A 17856-nucleotide genomic window follows, 5' to 3' on the forward strand; every position below is an offset into this window, starting at 1 on the left:
TCCGCTGCTTTCTTGTTCCAGTCTGAAAAGCAGCCCAACGGTATACTGTTTTTCTCAGACGCGGAGGGATACTGACTTGTTGTGAAAAGTAACTTACAATTCTACCCGTGGTATACGCTCAGTATATCACGGCTAAGAACCAATCAGATTGCTTGATTTGACTTGTCCGTTTTATAAATACATATATATCATTATTATAAATACACACCTTATTATTTATTACATTTTATTTTGTATACCCCTGGAAATAATGACTGCACTTTATTCCTTATTCCTAAGTGTGTCTGCTGGGTGTATTTGTTGTAGTATGTTGTGATGTTTTTGTGTTGATGGCAGGGAGAAGCTTTTCTTTCTCTCATTGTACATTAATAACGATATTAAATGATTCTATTCTAAGTGAACAAAAAACCCTAAAATAAATAACCCAATTGAAACTCAGACCAAATAACAAATGATGCAACGTTCGCTCTGCGGGTCAGACGGAGTTCACGTTGTTCCACGTGTGACTCAAAACGTGACCTGAAGTAAATCCCTGACATCACTTCGAGAGAATTTTAAACCCTTTGTTGACCCTCGGGGGGGGGGGGGGGGGGGAACTCAGCTGTTGCAGCATCAGGTTTTTATTAATGAGAAATCCACGGCTGCAGAAAAAGAGAAATGCAAAAGTTCCTCCCGATGACTTCACTGTGTATTCTGTGTGAAGTCATTCTTGTATTGTTATTCTTTATTTCCTGCTTCTTCTGTCACCGAACCTAACGTCCGTCTCTCAATACTTTCCAACTTCTCCTTTTCCCTGCCGCTCTCAGTCCCTGCGTTCCTTCTGAAGACGTAAATCTCTAACCTCACACACATTTAGTTTCATTTCGAACAAAGTCATTTCCTAAAAAAGCAGGAAGTTAAACGTGAATCTGCTGGGAACAGATCTGGAGCTCTGGGGATGATTTCCAGTTTTAAACAGTGCGGTGCATTCACGTCTCAACAAGACCTTGAAAAACTAGTCCACGCATTTGTTTTTAGCGGGCTCGATTACTGTAACAGTGTATCTACAGGTCTCTGTAAAAACTACAACTAATCCAGAACGCGGCTGCCAGAGTCCTGACCCAAACTAAAAGAGTGGAGCACATCACCCCAGTGCTCCGATCTCTGCACTCTGGGTACCAGGAGCTTACGGAATAGATTTTAAAAGTATATTGCTAACTTATAAAGCATTAAATGGTTTGGGACCCCGATAGAGCGCCACAGTGACGCGCCCTAAAACCCGGAAGTAAACTCCTTCCGGTTCCTTCGACAAAAACACAATGCAGTCTCTCCATAGGGTTTAGGAAAATAGCTGGAAATCAGGTCTGTGGTTGAGACACGTTTAAGAGACACGTTTTGTTCAGCCGGATAATCTCCACGTCTACTTTCATAATGTTGAATCATAAATCTAATGTCCAGAAGCTAAATGCTAACGTTATGCTATAAAGGAACTACAGCGAGTCCAGCAGCACGACTTCAACGTCACGCTAACTTCAGATCCATGTTCAAACACACAGATTCTAAATGGAACAAGTTGAAGCGTTTGTTTGAACAGTCTGCAGGAGGCAGGGACTTGCTCTCAAGCAGAACAGAAACTAACTTAGAGGAGTGTTTACGTGTTTGGCGTAATGACGTACAACGGCCTCCACGACTTCTGTAGTCCTATTCAGCCACTTGGTAACAACCATCGTTTCTCAGACACGTCAACTCTTCAGAGATCACCAGTGGGGTCGCTGCTGATGGATTTAATGTAGAACAAAACGTGATCCGTCTCTTCAGTGAGTCTCAACCACAGACCTTATTTCAGATATTTTCCAAACTCCTATGGAGAGATCCCATTGGCTCTGAGACCAGGGAACAGGAAGTGGAGAAATGCTAACTCACTTCCTGGTTTTAGGACGCGTCACTGTGGCACCCTGTATATATCCGACATGCTGCCCTGCTACGAGCCCCCAGAGCTCTGAGATCATCGGGGGCGGGCTCACTCATTGTTCCCCGGCTCAGAACCAAACACACCACGATATTTAAGTATCCCAGTAATGTCTGTTGCATGTTTTAAATGTATTGTATTTACTTGTTTAAAATGAAATGTGTTTTAGGTTGACTTCTAAAATCTGTCCAGACTACAGATGAAAAATAGCCTCTTGGCACATTTACAGAAATGTTCATTAACGTGCACTGTCCCTGTTAAATAAAAGAATAAATAAATAAAACGCCGAAGCTGCTTTTACTTTTCAGCTCCCCACAAAGGGAATGAACTTCCAGAAACCCTGATGTCTTCACCAACGCTGAGTTCTTTTAAGTCGAGGCTAAAAACATAACTTTTTTTCAGCCGCTTACCCAGAAGCCTTTTCACTTGTTTTTAGCACCTGCTGTATTTACAATGTTGTTTTTAAATCATCTGTTTCATGCATGGTTTTTATGAGTCTGTTCCAGTTCCTCTCGGTTGTCTTCCTCTTAAGTGTTAATGATGACGTAAGGCACTTTGAATTGCCTCTGTGTCTGAAAAGTGCTCCATAAATCACATCACATGTTACTTGTTTACTTTTATCCAAAGAGACTCACATACTCAATACTGTTGGCAATCCCCACAGGAGCAATTTGGGGTGAAGTGTCTCAGGGACACAACGACATGCTGACTGCAGTGGGGTTTGAACCTGAGACCCCCTGATCCCAACACCAACGCACTATCCACTGCGCCACACGCCTCCATAAATAAACGTACTTTACCTCAAACTGCTGTTGAAGATTAATGTCATATAAATAATAAAGATGCAATAAATCAAATTACACAGAGGTGCTAATGTGACTTTTTTATTCTATGTTGTTTTTTATTATATTTTTATAATTTCTTTATTTGTATTCCTTTTTTTTTTGTATTGACTTCTGTTTTAAGTGTTTCTATCAATCCCAAAGTGATCCTTCACTTGTTACTTATTAAACATGTTTGATCCCACGGCTCACGTTGACCCCTGACCCCAAGCTCCATCCAATGCAAGTGATGCCAAAACTAAGTTGAAATATATTTTGTAATACTTTGTATCTCAAAATAACTTCTCCCTAGCTCAAAGTCATAATCGAACTTGATTCAATCATGACTATTGCAAAATAATGATTTCCTATTGGCCGAGGATCTCAAAGGAAGTTCCTCATTGTTTGTCTTATGTTGAGGTGGACACAGGTGTGTGTTGTGTGTTACCTGGGGCTGGGCATGGCCATGCCATTGGACCAATCAGAGAGCAGCTTCTCAGCACTGGTATCATTTATTATATTTATTATGTTTTTTTTTTATTCTATTTTTATTATTTCTTTTTCATTCCTTTTTTAAATTGTATTCTAATTCCCATTCTTATTTAATTTGAGTAAAAGATAACTTAATTAAACATTTTTGATCCCATTTGAGGTGGATGTAAACAGGTGTGTTGTGTGTTACCTGGGGCTGGGCGGGGCCATGGCGTTGGACCAATCAGAGAGCAGCTGCTCAGCGCTGGTATAATTTATTCTATTTTTTATTATTTTTGTATTCTTATTTTTGTATTCTATTCTACTTTTATTTATTTTTATTTATTTTTTGTATTCTTAATCTTTATTGTAATTTGAATTCTTATTTAATTCCTTTATTTACATTTTTTGTTGTATTGATTTCTGTTGGTTTAAGCGTTTCTATCAATCCCAAGATGTTGTGGTGGATGCATCACAGGTGGATGTTGAGGTGGATGTATCCAGGTGTGTTGTGTGTTACCTGGGGCTGGGGGTGGCCATGGCGCTGGACCAATCAGAGAGCAGCTGCTCAGTGCTGGTGAGCGGCGTGGGGATGAGTGACAGCGGCAGCAGGTCGTGGTTCCAGTCGAGCTGAGGCAGCGAGTCCACGATGCACGGCAGAGCGAACTCTGACTCGCGGCTGTAGTCGTTGAAGGAGACCTCGGGTGCGTCGGACCAGAGGTGCACGATCCCCCCCGAGTCCCCGAACGCCAGCGCCTGCTTACTGGACGACACGTCGAAGCTCATCAGCACCTGGCCGCCCGCGTTGACGTGGAAGATGTCCGCCATGTTGGCCAGGCCGGTGGGCTCGCAGAACTGACACTGACCTGCAGACAGGAAGTGGAGGGGGGGTTACAGGCTATTTAATAAGATAGGATGTACTGTATTTATTTATATTTTTTGTTTTATATTTTCTTATTAATTCATATTTTTTGTGTTTTTTTATTTCACTCATGAATATTTTTCTATATATTTTATTGTATTTTTGTGAACTTTCCGTTTATTTAATTATTCTTTATTTTATTACTTTAATTTCTATTTATTTAGCTGTAGTTCTTGCCAAAACTACTCTATTTCACAAACGAAGCTTCTTGAGTTACCTGTCTGTGAGATGATGGCGAGGCGGGAGGTGTACGTGGGGATGAAGCGGAGGAACAGGGGGTCGACGTGCACCTGCAGCGGGGTCACGGCCCTCATCATGCGCAGGTCGAATACCATGAGGAAGCGGTCGCAGGCCAGGCCGTTCATCCCTCGGCTGGAGAACCCGCACGCTGCCAGGAGGTTCCCGTGCACGTCGAAGTCCGACAGGCTGCCGGAGAACGCGTCGAACTCGTGCTCCGTCTTGAAGCTGCGCAGGTCCCGCAGAGTGATCTGATTTGGGGAGGGCAGAGTCAGGCTATTATGCACATTAGCTTTTCAAAGAATTAGATTATTGTGGAATATTATAGGAGCGTCTTTGATTGCTTACAAATACATGAAAAGGCTTTTTAATGTCGTAGTTTGTCGATATTTGAGATGCTTTTTTTTAAAAACGGGTATACAGTACAGTACTGCATCATATATAACAGATGTCATGAGTTTTTAAATGTGGAAAGCAGCTAGTCACTTTTAGTGCGCAATGTTTTCCTCCAAAATGCAGTGGATTGGAAGCAGCACAAAATGAAAATATTCAATTAAAGTCAAAGTAAGACAAAAAAGTGCTTCGATACGTGTGGCGCTTACCTTTCCAGAGGTGTGACCACAGAAGAAGAATCGACCAGTTTGGCGCATTATGGCGACTCCAGGAACCTCCACGTTGAACTGTCAATCAGAGACGCAGAAGACAAGATGAGTCCACTTAGAAATAACATATATATTTGTATAAATGTGTAATAAATAATACAAATAAAAAATGTGCATAAAGATAAAAAAAATAAGTAGAAATGTGCAATAAATTGTAAAGAAGTTTGAGTACAATGTGCACATTATATTATAAAATGTAGGTTGTTTTCTTGCAAACTGTGTGTATAATATATTTATTAATAAAGTGTCACCTTCTGGGTTTCCTGCATGGCGTTCAGGTCGAACTCCACGGCGTAGTTCTGCAATCCTCCCATCAGCACCGTGTTGTTATCAGTCATCAGGAGACTGTGCATATCAGCACCCTCATCCATCCTAGGCACACACACACACACACACACACACACACACACACACACACACACACACACACACACACACACACACACACACACACACACACACACACACACACACACACACACACACACACACACACACACACACACACACACACACACACACACACACACACACACACACACACACACACACACACACACACACACGTCAAAAAATACTAAAATCAGTTAAAAAGAAAAGTTCAACAATTATTAAAAAGTACAAAAAAAACAACACCCACACACATCAATAATTATAAACTTCTATAACTTGAAAAAAAAAAAAAAAATAACGTTAAAAAAATAACGTAAAAAAAATAACATCGAAAAAATAACGTCAGAAAAATAATGTAAAAAAATGCAAACATCAGTTAAAAAAAAAAAGTTCAACAATTATTCAAAAGTACAAAAAAAGCTACACCCACACACATCAATAATTATAAACTTCTATAACTAGAAAAAAATAAAAATAATAAACGTTAAAAAAAATAACGTCAAAAAAATAACGTCAAAAAAATAACGTCGAAAAAAATAGCGTCAGAAAAATTACGTAAAAAAATACTAATTTCAGTTCAAAAGAAAAGTTCAACAATTATTAAAAAGTACAAAAAAAGCTACACCCACACACATCAATAATTATAAACTTCTATAACTAGAAAAAAATAAAAATAATAAACGTTAAAAAAAATAACGTCAAAAAAATAACGTCGAAAAAAATAACGTCAGAAAAATAATGTACAAAAATACTACAATCAGTTAAAAAAAAAAGTTAAACAATTATTTAAATTATTTAATTACTCACGGGTAGTCGAACATGACGAGCCCCCCCCGGGTGTGGCACTTCAGGTTGCACTTGGAGAGGAAGAGGACCCCCGTCTCCAGGCTGTGGATCTGACGGATGTCGTCGGCCGTGTTCGCCTGGAACGAAGAGTGACGAACCATCGTGGGTCCGAAGAACGAGGTCACGTGACCCTGAAGAGAAATATAAAGAAATTCGTTAGTATTCATCAAGTCCTACGATTAGTACTTTTTTAATATTTGATCAATAGATGTGATATTCAACATGAACACAACCCCCTTTAGTATTTACTTGGCAAATCCCAGTTTATATGGATTCGAATCATTTTGGACAATATTATGCAATAAGTTATTTTATATTTTTACATATTTCGAACCATTTCAGATGCTTTTAATTTGAAGCGTTGATCAGTCAGTTTTCTTTGTCACCAGGTCTTTCCTCGAATACATTTCTGTAATAAAAGGAAGATTTCTGTGATTCCCGTCTGCCCCTAAATGTTATTTACTGTCCCTTGGCCAAAGCTAACCCCTCGTTATCAGGCGAGTAGTTTCTGTAATTCTGATTCTCAACAAAACATCCAGTCACTTCCTTTGAGGAAAGAGGAAGTATTTCTGCATTTCCATCGAAGTGGAAGCAGCAAACGATCTGTGTCATTCTGTAATATTCTTACTCTGTGCTTCCCAACGTCACACACACACACACACACACACACAGACAGACAGACAGACAGACAGACAGACAGACAGACAGACAGACAGACAGACAGACAGACAGAGACACACACACACACACACACACACACACACTCTGTATTTCTCTGTCATTGTGGAACATTCTCACCCTGCGATTCCCATCTGTTCCAAAATGTTATTTATCATTCCTTTGCCCAATATCCGGACGGTCGTTTTTCTCTGTTATTCTGCTTAAAAACAAACCATAAATGGGGCGACGCCTGCGAGCTAGTTCAGGCAGTCAACTCGAGCACCAATGATACGTTACCACGTGACGCACCTCGTCCCTCTCACAACCAACCAATCACATTCTCCTAAACATGCCGCTCTATTGAAGCTGCCAGGTCTTCCTGCCTCTGCCTCGCTGCTGCTGCTGTGTTCACTTGCTATTGCTGCGTTCATGTTCCTGCTGCTGTGTTTCATGTTGCTGCTGCTTGCCGGCCCCACCCCATCGCGTGAAGGGTCCGCTAACAAGCGACCAACAGAAAGGGAGACCTTAGAGAAACAGAGAAGACGCTAAACCATTCATTATAATCAGGCCTGCTGAAAAACAAACCATAACTTCCTTTGAGGAAAGACTAAATATTTCTGCACTTCCATGGAACTGGAACCTGTTTTCCTCTGTAACGGCAGAACGTTCTCACTCTGTGACTCCAATCTGCTCCACATGTTATCTATTATTCCTTTCCTCAAGCTAACCTCTTGTACCACGTTTCATTATTTACATGCCAGTTTTTCTCTCCGTTATTCTGCTTATAAACAAACCATAACTCTCTTCAAAGTATATTCTGCATTCCCATTTCCCATGGTACTGGAACCTGTATTCCTCTGTAACGGCAGAACGTTCTCACCCTGTGGTTCCCCGTCCACAGCATCTCCTCCTGGAGGTCAAAGTGCGCGGCGGTGACGGGAACGCCGCCCTCCGACACGGCGCTGTGCAGCTCGGAGAACATGCCCTCCATCAGGTGCTCTGACCCGGGCACCGGCAGGCCCTCGGCGTCCAGGTCCTGCAGGAGACCGGGGTTTAGGTGGGGGTCCATGGAGGGCTCCATGCCCCCGTCCAGGGGAGGATAGTCCCCCATCGAGGGGTCCATGGTGTCAAAGTTCATCATGAGTGCAGCTTAATCTACCCTGCAGGGGAGAGAGCACATCAAATGTAAAGGTGTTATCGTCATTTGAACACAGCTACAGCGTAGATATATCTCCCCTCTCCCTTCTATCTCCCCTCTCCAGCCTTCCCCCACTGGACCAGGACTTTAACACACACACACACACACACACACACACACACACACACACACACACACACACACACACACACACACACACACACACACACACACACACACACACACACACACACACACACACACACACACACACACACACACACACACACACACACACACACACACACACACACACACACACACACACACACCAGTTACTTTTACGCTGCTATGAACATTTTTGCACTCCCATTTGCACATAATCTTTTGTTGCATATATCCTGCTTACTGAAGCAAACGGTTATTTTGAGTTCTTGTATTTTAACGTGTGAGCTTTTTGTATACCTCAGGACTGTGGGAAACAGTATTTCGATGTTTCTGTGTGTATAAACATATTTTGAGATTGACATTAAAGTTGACTTTGACTCAATGACAACTAAATAAAATAAAATATAATAGAAACAGTGCAGAATAGTATAGACAAGTAATTGGAATATTAAAGTTAGAAAGTTCATATAGCTACACAATATCTGTTTTTGAAATTCTTTGGACCTGAGTTCCTCCAACAACGCAACATATATAATAAAAATACAAAAATAGCAAATACAAAAGTAAAAGTAGTGCAAAAAGACCTGTCAGTGCTAGAAACGCAAAGGGTCACCGCACATTAAAAAACATGACCATTATCATTTTAATAAATGTGCCAGGTGTAGATTTTCAGGCTCATTTACAACTGCAGTACAATATCATAAGGGCACAGATCATTAAAAACATGCATCTAAAATGTAAATATGTTTAAAAAATCCAGCTCGATTACTTAACAAACTTAACTTGTAATGTATAGCGGGTGCAGCTTAGTCTATCCTGCGGGGGTGAGACCACATTCAAAGGTTTTATGGTCATATGCACATAAGCTACACAATCTGTTTTCTTTTTTATTATTACGGCAGAATTTTAATCCATATTTTTATTCCATTCTATTTCTATGTAAATAATAAGTGCTACATGTTGCTCTATTTGACTATATTTTGTAATGTTCTTATCGGTGTTTTTAAATGTTTGTTTTACTTGTATGTCTGCACCATGACATAAAGTCAAAGTCCAATGAAAGCAAAAATAATGCTGAGAAATAGGTGTTTGAAATTGCAAGTATATTATACAAATATTATTTTCTATGTACTTCTTAATTTATAATAACTGCAGTATTATAATAATATTGTGTTGTTTTGATCTTGACTGTAACTCTGTGTTATATTGGTCTGTAAAGCAGCTTTAACAGGGTTATGAAGTGTCTGATAAAAAGATTACTTTTCACTGATTTTAATTAGTTGTATTGTTAGCTTTGGCTAGGCTAACAGTAGCTAGCACCGGAAGCTAACGTTACTGCAGACTGTTAGCAAAATCCTGAAGTTAAGAGTTAATGAATTCAATATTGAAGCATGTACACACCACTAATCATGTAGCTATTGTTTTCCAAATCACGTCAGTTAAAGGGTTTTAATTAATATATGTATCAGTAAATAAGTTACTGTTAACAGTTAGCATTTGAAGCTAACATTAGCATCGCACATACAGTTATTGCTGCAGATTTGATCCGTTTTTGCGCCTCAAACTTCCACATTCTGGCAGAGTATGCTAACAACAAATACTAAGAGATTGTACATATGAATATAAAGTTTACACCGACCTCTTATTGTGATCTGATTCTTATTTCCCGCACAGGAGCCCATGCTTCATTCACAAAAACAATAACAACAAAAAAACGCTTCCGGGTCAAACAGTGGTGCGTTCAAGCGCCGCAGTGTTTGTAGGTTAAAAGTAAAATATTACATTTTCTGTTAAAAAATAATGTATTGATTGAACTTTTATGTCATTTTTGTATTAATCTAGGCCTTTCAGTTTATGATAGCATCTTATTACACTTTATAAGACTTCAGAGGTCGATATTTGAACTTTCTACTCCACACATTTTGAATTAGAATCTGTTTTTACGACCACGTAAGTGTGCACATGAACGCACTCGCTATGGTAGGCTTGAAGTAATGCAAATTCAAGGTGATAAAGGTAAAAGTTACAGTAAATAAATGATCAAAATAAAATGGTAAAGTGCTATGTATAAATTTTGAAATGCATTAAAATACATGATAAGGGTGCTTGTAGATGTACCAAATACGTGATTAGAAAATACCATGATATAAAGCCTATAATGTTATAAATAAATATTACTTTAATTTAGTTCAGCTTACACGAAACCAAGAGAGGAGGCTTTCCAGCACATTCAATGTTCTTTCAGCCATAATACAGATCTGCATGTGACCGACCGGGCAAGGTGGGCTTTTGAGAGAATCTCCTGAAGCGTAATAAAAAAGGTGATAAAATACAATATAATAATAAAAGAGGAATGTTTCTGTGATTTCAGCGACTGCAGAGGGACCAGTGAACTCACCGAGCGAGTAAAGATCATAACATACACAGGGGCCCTTTCTCACTTCACTCATTTCCCCTCCTCGACTCCTCAAATCCTCGGTTCCCCTCCTCGACTCCTCCGCTCGCATCGTGGGCGGGACTAAGGCACGAGGATAGGAGTCGAGGAGGCGAGTCGAGGAGGGGAATTAGAGAATTGAGAAAGGGCCATGGTGTGTTTGTATTGATCTGTTACTACATGTTGTTGGCAAACACCCGGGAGTCTCATGAAAGCAGCAGGTAGAGGTAAACACTGTGAGACTATTACATATTTAATATTTTAATATTAGGACTGTGAGTGGAGTATGCCTGAAAAATGCACTTCACATGACATATCATTCTGATTTATCTCAAGTTATTGGTTGTTTTGTTTGGGCTTTAGTTTTTTTATTTAGTATGAGTTAATCCTCACCTATTTTATTGTTGCTGCCTTCAGGGACCAGTAGGACCAGGGAGATGCTGCCTTAAGGGACCAGCAGGACCAGGGAGATGCTGCCTTCAGGGACCAGTAGGACCAGGGAGATGCTGCCTTAAGGGACCAGTAGGACCAGGGAGAAGCTGCCTTAAGGGACCAGTAGGACCAGGGAGATGCTGCCTTAAGGGACCAGTAGGACCAGGGAGATGCTGCCTTAAGGGACCAGCAGGACCAGGGAGATGCTGCCTTAAGGGACCAGCAGGACCAGGGAGATGCTGCCTTCAGGGACCAGTAGGACCAGGGAGATGCTGCCTTAAGGGACCAGTAGGACCAGGGAGAAGCTGCCTTAAGGGACCAGCAGGACCAGGGAGATGCTGCCTTAAGGGACCAGTAGGACCAGGGAGATGCTGCCTTAAGGGACCAGCAGGACCAGGGAGATGCTGCCTTAAGGGACCAGTAGGACCAGGGAGATTCTGCCTTAAGGGACCAGTAGGACGAGGGAGATGCTGCCTTAAGGGATCAGTAGAACCAGGGAGATGCTGCCTTAAGGGACCAGCAGGACCAGGGAGATGCTGCCTTAAGGGACCAATAGGACCAGGGAGATGCTGCCTTAAGGGACCAGCAGGACCAGGGAGATGCTGCCTTAAGGGACCAGCAGGACCAGGGAGATGCTGCCTTAAGGGACCAGCAGGACCAGGGAGATGCTGCCTTCAGGGACCAGTAGGACCAGGGAGATGCTGCCTTCAGGGACCATTAGGACCAGGGAGATGCTGCCTTCAGGGACCAGCAGGACCAGGGAGATGCTGCCTTCAGGGACCAGAAGGACCAGGGAGATGCTGCCTTCAGGGACCAGAAGGACCAGGGAGATGCTGCCTTCAGGGACCAGAAGGACCAGGGAGATGCTGCCTTCAGGGACCAGTAGGACCAGGGAGATGCTGCCTTAAGGGACCAGCAGGACCAGGGAGATGCTGCCTTCAGGGACCAGAAGGACCAGGGAGATGCTGCCTTCAGGGACCAGTAGAACGGTTAAATGTATCCTACTTCAATGATTGTTTTATTATCTGCTTTTATTTATCATTCTGATTCAATTCTAATATTTTTAATTGTATTATTAGATTAAAATAGATTAGAAGAGAAGTCATAAAGACGTGTAACATCTGCAATATTTTATTAATTAAGTGCAAATGAAATGTTTATATTTAAATCTGTTTCCTGTCACAGATCAGCAATCAGTGTTTCCCTTTTCTAATTTACTGTCAGAGCACTTTCCCTTCAGCAGTAACTGGACGTGTCTTATCTTAAAACCCAAACCAGTAAAGGGTTAATCTTAAACATTACATATTTAAATATCAGATAACATTATTTGTATTTAAATACCACCTGGTTTCTGGTGTCGTCATTTTACTCGTAACTCAATGACTTCATTGTTTACAGCCTCTTACTCATATGGATAAAAAAGCTCCAGCTCTTCTAAATTAATTTAAAAAAAATAATACATAATAATAATAAATAATAAATAAATAATACATAATAACAATAATAATATAATAATAACAATAAGCATAATAATAATAATACATGATTTACAAAATAAAGAACTTTAATACAGTCCATTAAACAATTAAAAAAAATAACTTCAAAAATGTATCAACTGCAGTAAATTAAATAATAATTAATACATTCAATACAAAATAAAAATTGTAAATTAAATATTAATTTCACAGTTGAATAAAAAAATGAAGATCCATCAGTGTCAGTTCACTTTTACCCATACCTTAACCTAATGAATAATGAATCTGTGTGTGTGTGTTGTGGGTTCTTTGCAACTTGACCACTGTGCCAATGCTTGGGACAGATTAAGGAAGCTGGACATGTCTCCTGCTTCCTGCGCGCTCCCTGAGTTTCCCAGTCAGACACGCAGCCTGTGTGCTCAGTGCTTCTCTGGTACAGAAGCAGACGCTCTGGGAACTTTGTCCAGCTGTTTCTCCAGAGAGGTAAAGGTCAATCTCACTTCCTCTGACCCCAGATGTGAAACCTGATAGGAAGCAGCCGGTCCGTTCAGAGTCACAGCAACACACAGGCTCTCTGGTGTTTTCAGATTATATTTAATTAAAGATAAGAGTCATTAAAGCTACTAATATATAATTTAGATTCATCTCTAACATCTCAAATATAATTACTGCAGTTATGAAAGCTTTCATTTCAATGTATTATTATTCAATTTTATTTTTGCAGCTTTGGGGAACTATTTATCTAAAAAGTAATGTATTATTATTATTATTATTATTATTATTATTATTATTATATATTATATTGTATTTTATTATTATAATGTATATCATTATTACACATTCGTATTATTGTTATGTATTTATAAAAATGTCAAAATGGAAAGTGAAATGAATATAAAACGTCCTGGTTTAAAAGGTTACTAAACTAGTTTATTCATATCAGTGCAGGGCTTTCCTGTGAGTGATACCATCTAAGTGTCCTCCAGGTGTTTCCGGACAGGTAGCGGTGATGTAATGCCCCCTGCTATTCCTTTATAAGCTCCTCAACACACAGATCATCCTCACACTCTCAGAGACTCCCAGCACACACACACACACCTCTGACATCAATAAGAATAACACTCACCATGATGAAGACGATTCTGTGTTTCTCAGCGGTTTTCTGGCTCCTCGTGGCTGCCGCTTGGGGCAGTCCTATCGGCTTCTCTGTGCACGAGGAGCCGTGCCTTGCTGTGCGAAACAGCAGCCTGCAGCTCAACCAGCTCGCTAGGACGGCGTCAAGAGAGGTGAGACATTTAACTACCATTATTAAGAATGCAGAATACACCTATATAACACGCACAAGCTATTATTTTTAATTATTAAGAATGTAAAATACACCATAATAACTTTTCCATACAGCATATCGATTTTTATTTTTATTTAATTCATTAATTTATTATTATTATTTACGCAAAATACACCCAAAGAACTTCAACACAACCTGTCGATTAATGTTTTATTTATTTTAGTTTTCAGGAATATTAGGAATATTATTATCCTTATATTAAAGCACGCTTGTCACCGCAATTAAATAAGAATGTTGATAATATTGTGTAAATGCTGATTTGGCTAACACATTTGAGTTTTCACACAATTTGGAATTTTATCTATTTCAAATATTTTATTGTAGTAATTTTTGGTCAAAGTAAAAAATGCTTGTTATATTTTGTGTTTGTTCTATTGACCTTTATTTATATTTTAACATTTTATTCATTTATTACATTTGTAATATCCAGTCTTACAAACGTACATGTTCAGCACGATGCTTCAAAAGCTGCTTCATAGTTGAAGTGAATTAACTACTACACATAAAGAAGGACTTAAGTTAAAGTTGATCTCATGATGTTTATGTTTAAATAATGTGACATTTATTAAATGTTTTGATATTATTTTAAAGGCACGAAATGGATCCAACAACATCGATGATTTCACCAGCGATCTCGCTTGGATCGAGACAAAGGACTTGTGCGACCCCGAGACCCTCAAACACAATCCAAAGGTACATATTCAAATCACTTTAAAATCACTTTAAAATCACATTAAATTAACTTTAAAATCACCTGAAAATCACATTAAATTAACTTTAAAATCACTTTAACATTTCACCCACATATTAAAGCTTTTTTTATGTCTCTTTTAAAAAGAGAGTTATTAGTGCTGGTATGATTTATTATGTTCTCAATGTTCTTTGTATTTTTTTATTATAACATAGTTTTATGTGAGGCATTTATTTCTAATGTGTCCTATTTGAAACATTGCTGCTCTCTCACTTCACTTAATATCTTTTGTTATATTGCTTGTAAACACTCATGTGGTGGTTATTCTTGTGCAATCTCTGGCTCATTAGTTCCCCAGCATTATATATTATTGAGTATTTGTCTTTGCCCTGATTTGTGCCCCCCCCCCCCCCTCTCCTCAGACGTGTCTGGAGAAGCTGCTGCACATCTCCTCCAGCTACAGATCTGCAGTCAAGAGAGTTTCTGAGTTTGAAAAGTGCTCAAAGTTTGCCAGCAAGCTGCAGCCGGCGATGCTGAAGCTGCAGAGAGACATGAAGCGCTGTGTGGAGGCGAGGGGGGGCTCACAACGGCCGCAGGTGAGTCAGGGAAAAACCCATCAACCTTTTTCATACATGAGTCAGTCTGTGCAGCGCTCAGAGTCAGAGGCAGGTTTACACGTGCAAGGAATCGGTGTTTGGTGCATGCTTACACACAGTGACAGGAGATGGACTTTGACTGTAACAGAGTATTCCTACACTCTGGTACTTCTACTTCTACTCAAGTACAATATCTGAGTACTTCTACTTTTACTGAAGTACAAGACCTGGGTACTTCTACTTCTACTCAAGTACAATATCTGAGTACTTCTACTTTTACTGAAGTACAAGACCTGAGTACTTCTACTTTTACTGAAGTACAAGACCTGAGTACTTCTACTTGTGCTCAAGTACAAGATCTGAGTACTTCTACTTTTACTCAAGTACAAGATCTGAGTACTTCTACTTTTACTCAAGTCTAAGATCTGAGTACTTCTACTTTTACTCAAGTACAAGACCTGAGTACTTTTACTTTTACTGAAGTACAAGACCTGGGTACTTCTACTTTTACTCAAGTCTAAGATCTGAGTACTTCTACTTTTACTCAAGTACAAGACCTGGGTACTTCTACTTTTACTCAAGTCTAAGATCTGAGTACTTCTACTTTTACTCAAGTACAAGACCTGAGTACTTTTACTTTTTGAAGTACAAGACCTGAGTACTTCTACTTTTACTCAAGAACAAGATTTGAGTACTTCTACTTTTACTCAAGTCTAAGATGTGAGTCCTTACTCAAAGTAGACAGTGGAAGTTATTGAGTGTTTACTCCTGAACTGTCTTGGTGTTGATGAGTGTTATCCCTGCCCCTACAGCAGCCCTCTGATTGGCTGGAGACCGTGGAGCGCTGGCAGGAAGCGTCTCTGTGCAGATTCACTCTGGACCGACTCTTCTCCTTCTCCGTCCTCACGGCTCGAGTGTTTGCCGTCGGGGATCCGAGTCTTCACGCCGCCACCGCCGCCCATCACGGGTGCATGTGAAGAAGAAATAAAACCAGAAAGCTTAACGATCACATTGATCCCAACCGTCTGTACAGCCGTCAGCGCTGATCCTCACACAAGTGTTCAGCTTGTTCCTGCATGTATTTCCAATGGAATATATTTATTCAAAAAAAATTGTATTTATTTTTATTATTCTTATTTATTCTAGGGACTTTTTTCAAAATGTTAAACTGTTATTGCAGAAACATTTGTTTTATTTTAGTGATCTTTATTTTTAATTTATTTTTGTATTGTTTAAATGTTTAGCCTTTTATTTTTTTTAAGTTTACTTTTGCATCTTTTAGTTTTGCAAAAATCAACTTTTTTAAATTAATTAATTTACATTTTTGTGACTTTTATTAGTTTTCTTTTCAACATTATATTATATATTGTCCTGAAACAAATGTCATATGTGTGATATTACCTTTTATAAATGAACCTTGATTGCTGGATTGATTATAACATGATAATTAATATTACAATATTTATTCTAATCGTATTTATTTATTGATATTTATTGTTTTTTAATGCAAAATAAATTCACTTTTCAAACAATGGCTTCTCTTCGTCATGTGGTGTTGCTTCTGCCTCACAAAGCCTGCTCTCAGGAAAGTTATGAAGTTACCTTTTGCTCTGAGCCAATGACATTTCCAAAAAGCATTCAGAGAGAAACACAGGCATGCAGGAGGAAGCTGTGCTTTCCTGAAACTCTCCTGCAGATCCTCGCTCTCTGCAGAGCTTCCTCGTCGGCGTGATGGTGCAATACTCCGGGAGAGACTCCATGCAAAACAGGAAGGTGTCACGTTCAAAAGAGGAAGAGGAAGCAGCCGTGACCGAGGAGGAAGGTACAGGGTTACTCAACGAGGAAGTTGGTGACTCAATAATATCCAGCGTTCATTCATGCTGTCTGCGGGGGAAAACTCCCAGAGTGCACTGCTCACTTCTGCAGCTGTCAGCATGAACACAGAGTTTCTGACTTTACAAGAAGAGGATGATGATGATAATGATGATGATGATGATGATGATGACGATAAATAATTATAATAAAGCTTTATTTATGCAGCACTTTTCAAACAGCACATGCAGCTCAAAGCGCTTTACAAAAAGACACATCACGAGTTAAAAATACACAACAAGGAATTCCCCTCAGATTATTTGTTAAGAACTTTAAAAGGTGCATGCAGCAACATGTAACACTTGATCAGGTTAAGGGACACAAGGAGGTCCAAGCAGGTATGATATACAGATAAAATAAATAAACATGATGATGATGATGATGATGATGATGATGATGATGATGATGATGATGATGTAATCCTTTATTATCCCCCAGAGAGGACACAGCAGGAAACACCAACAGGAAGCTTCTGTGAAAGAGTGAACATGAAGTGAGACAGAATGCGTGAATTCACTTCAGTGCAGGAGAGATTGATTTGTACAGTTTGGTGAGGCGCAACAAAAGATAATACAGTAAATAAAACAAGAGGTGAGAGCGGATCTGTAACGCCTGTTAGGTCATGATTCTGTTTTTGATAAAACACACTAAGATAAGAGAACATGAGACAAGGACACATTCAAATATGTTAAGATCAGAGGTGTAAAGTAACTAAGTACTTTTACTCAAGTAGAAGATCTGA

General features: G+C 39.5%; 1 protein-coding gene and 1 long non-coding RNA gene across 4 annotated transcripts; both read right to left on the bottom strand.

Moving 5' to 3' along the window:
• Positions 1–1530: 1530 nt before the first annotated feature.
• On the bottom strand, positions 1531–11229 carry pan2 (poly(A) specific ribonuclease subunit PAN2). 2 transcript variants are annotated; one of them, XM_079675258.1, is made up of 7 exons: positions 11094–11229; positions 7841–8120; positions 6262–6431; positions 5313–5433; positions 5002–5079; positions 4380–4650; positions 1531–4106 (listed from the first exon to the last, which is right to left on the bottom strand). In XM_079675258.1, the coding sequence occupies exons 2-7, from the start codon at positions 8099–8101 to the stop codon at positions 3757–3759; spliced, it is 1251 nt and encodes a 416-aa protein (XP_079531384.1). In that variant the 5' UTR covers positions 8102–8120; positions 11094–11229; the 3' UTR covers positions 1531–3756. The 2 variants fall into 2 exon arrangements, with proteins under 2 accessions (XP_079531384.1, XP_079531383.1); XM_079675257.1 differs by lacking the exon at positions 11094–11229 and adding an exon at positions 9906–9990 and having other exon boundaries at positions 1533–4106.
• A 437-nt stretch (positions 11230–11666) lies between these two features.
• Positions 11667–16109, bottom strand: LOC307035692. Of its 2 annotated transcripts, none has more exons than XR_013807157.1 (3): positions 15975–16109; positions 13734–13873; positions 11667–12097 (listed from the first exon to the last, which is right to left on the bottom strand). It is a non-coding gene; the product is annotated as an uncharacterized lncRNA (long non-coding RNA). The 2 variants fall into 2 exon arrangements; XR_013807158.1 differs by having other exon boundaries at positions 11667–12101.
• Positions 16110–17856: the final 1747 nt, after the last annotated feature.

The sequence above is a fragment of the Notothenia rossii genome, assembly GCF_949606895.1.
Source record: "Notothenia rossii genome assembly, chromosome: 4".
NCBI classification, from domain to species: Eukaryota; Metazoa; Chordata; class Actinopteri; order Perciformes; family Nototheniidae; genus Notothenia; species Notothenia rossii.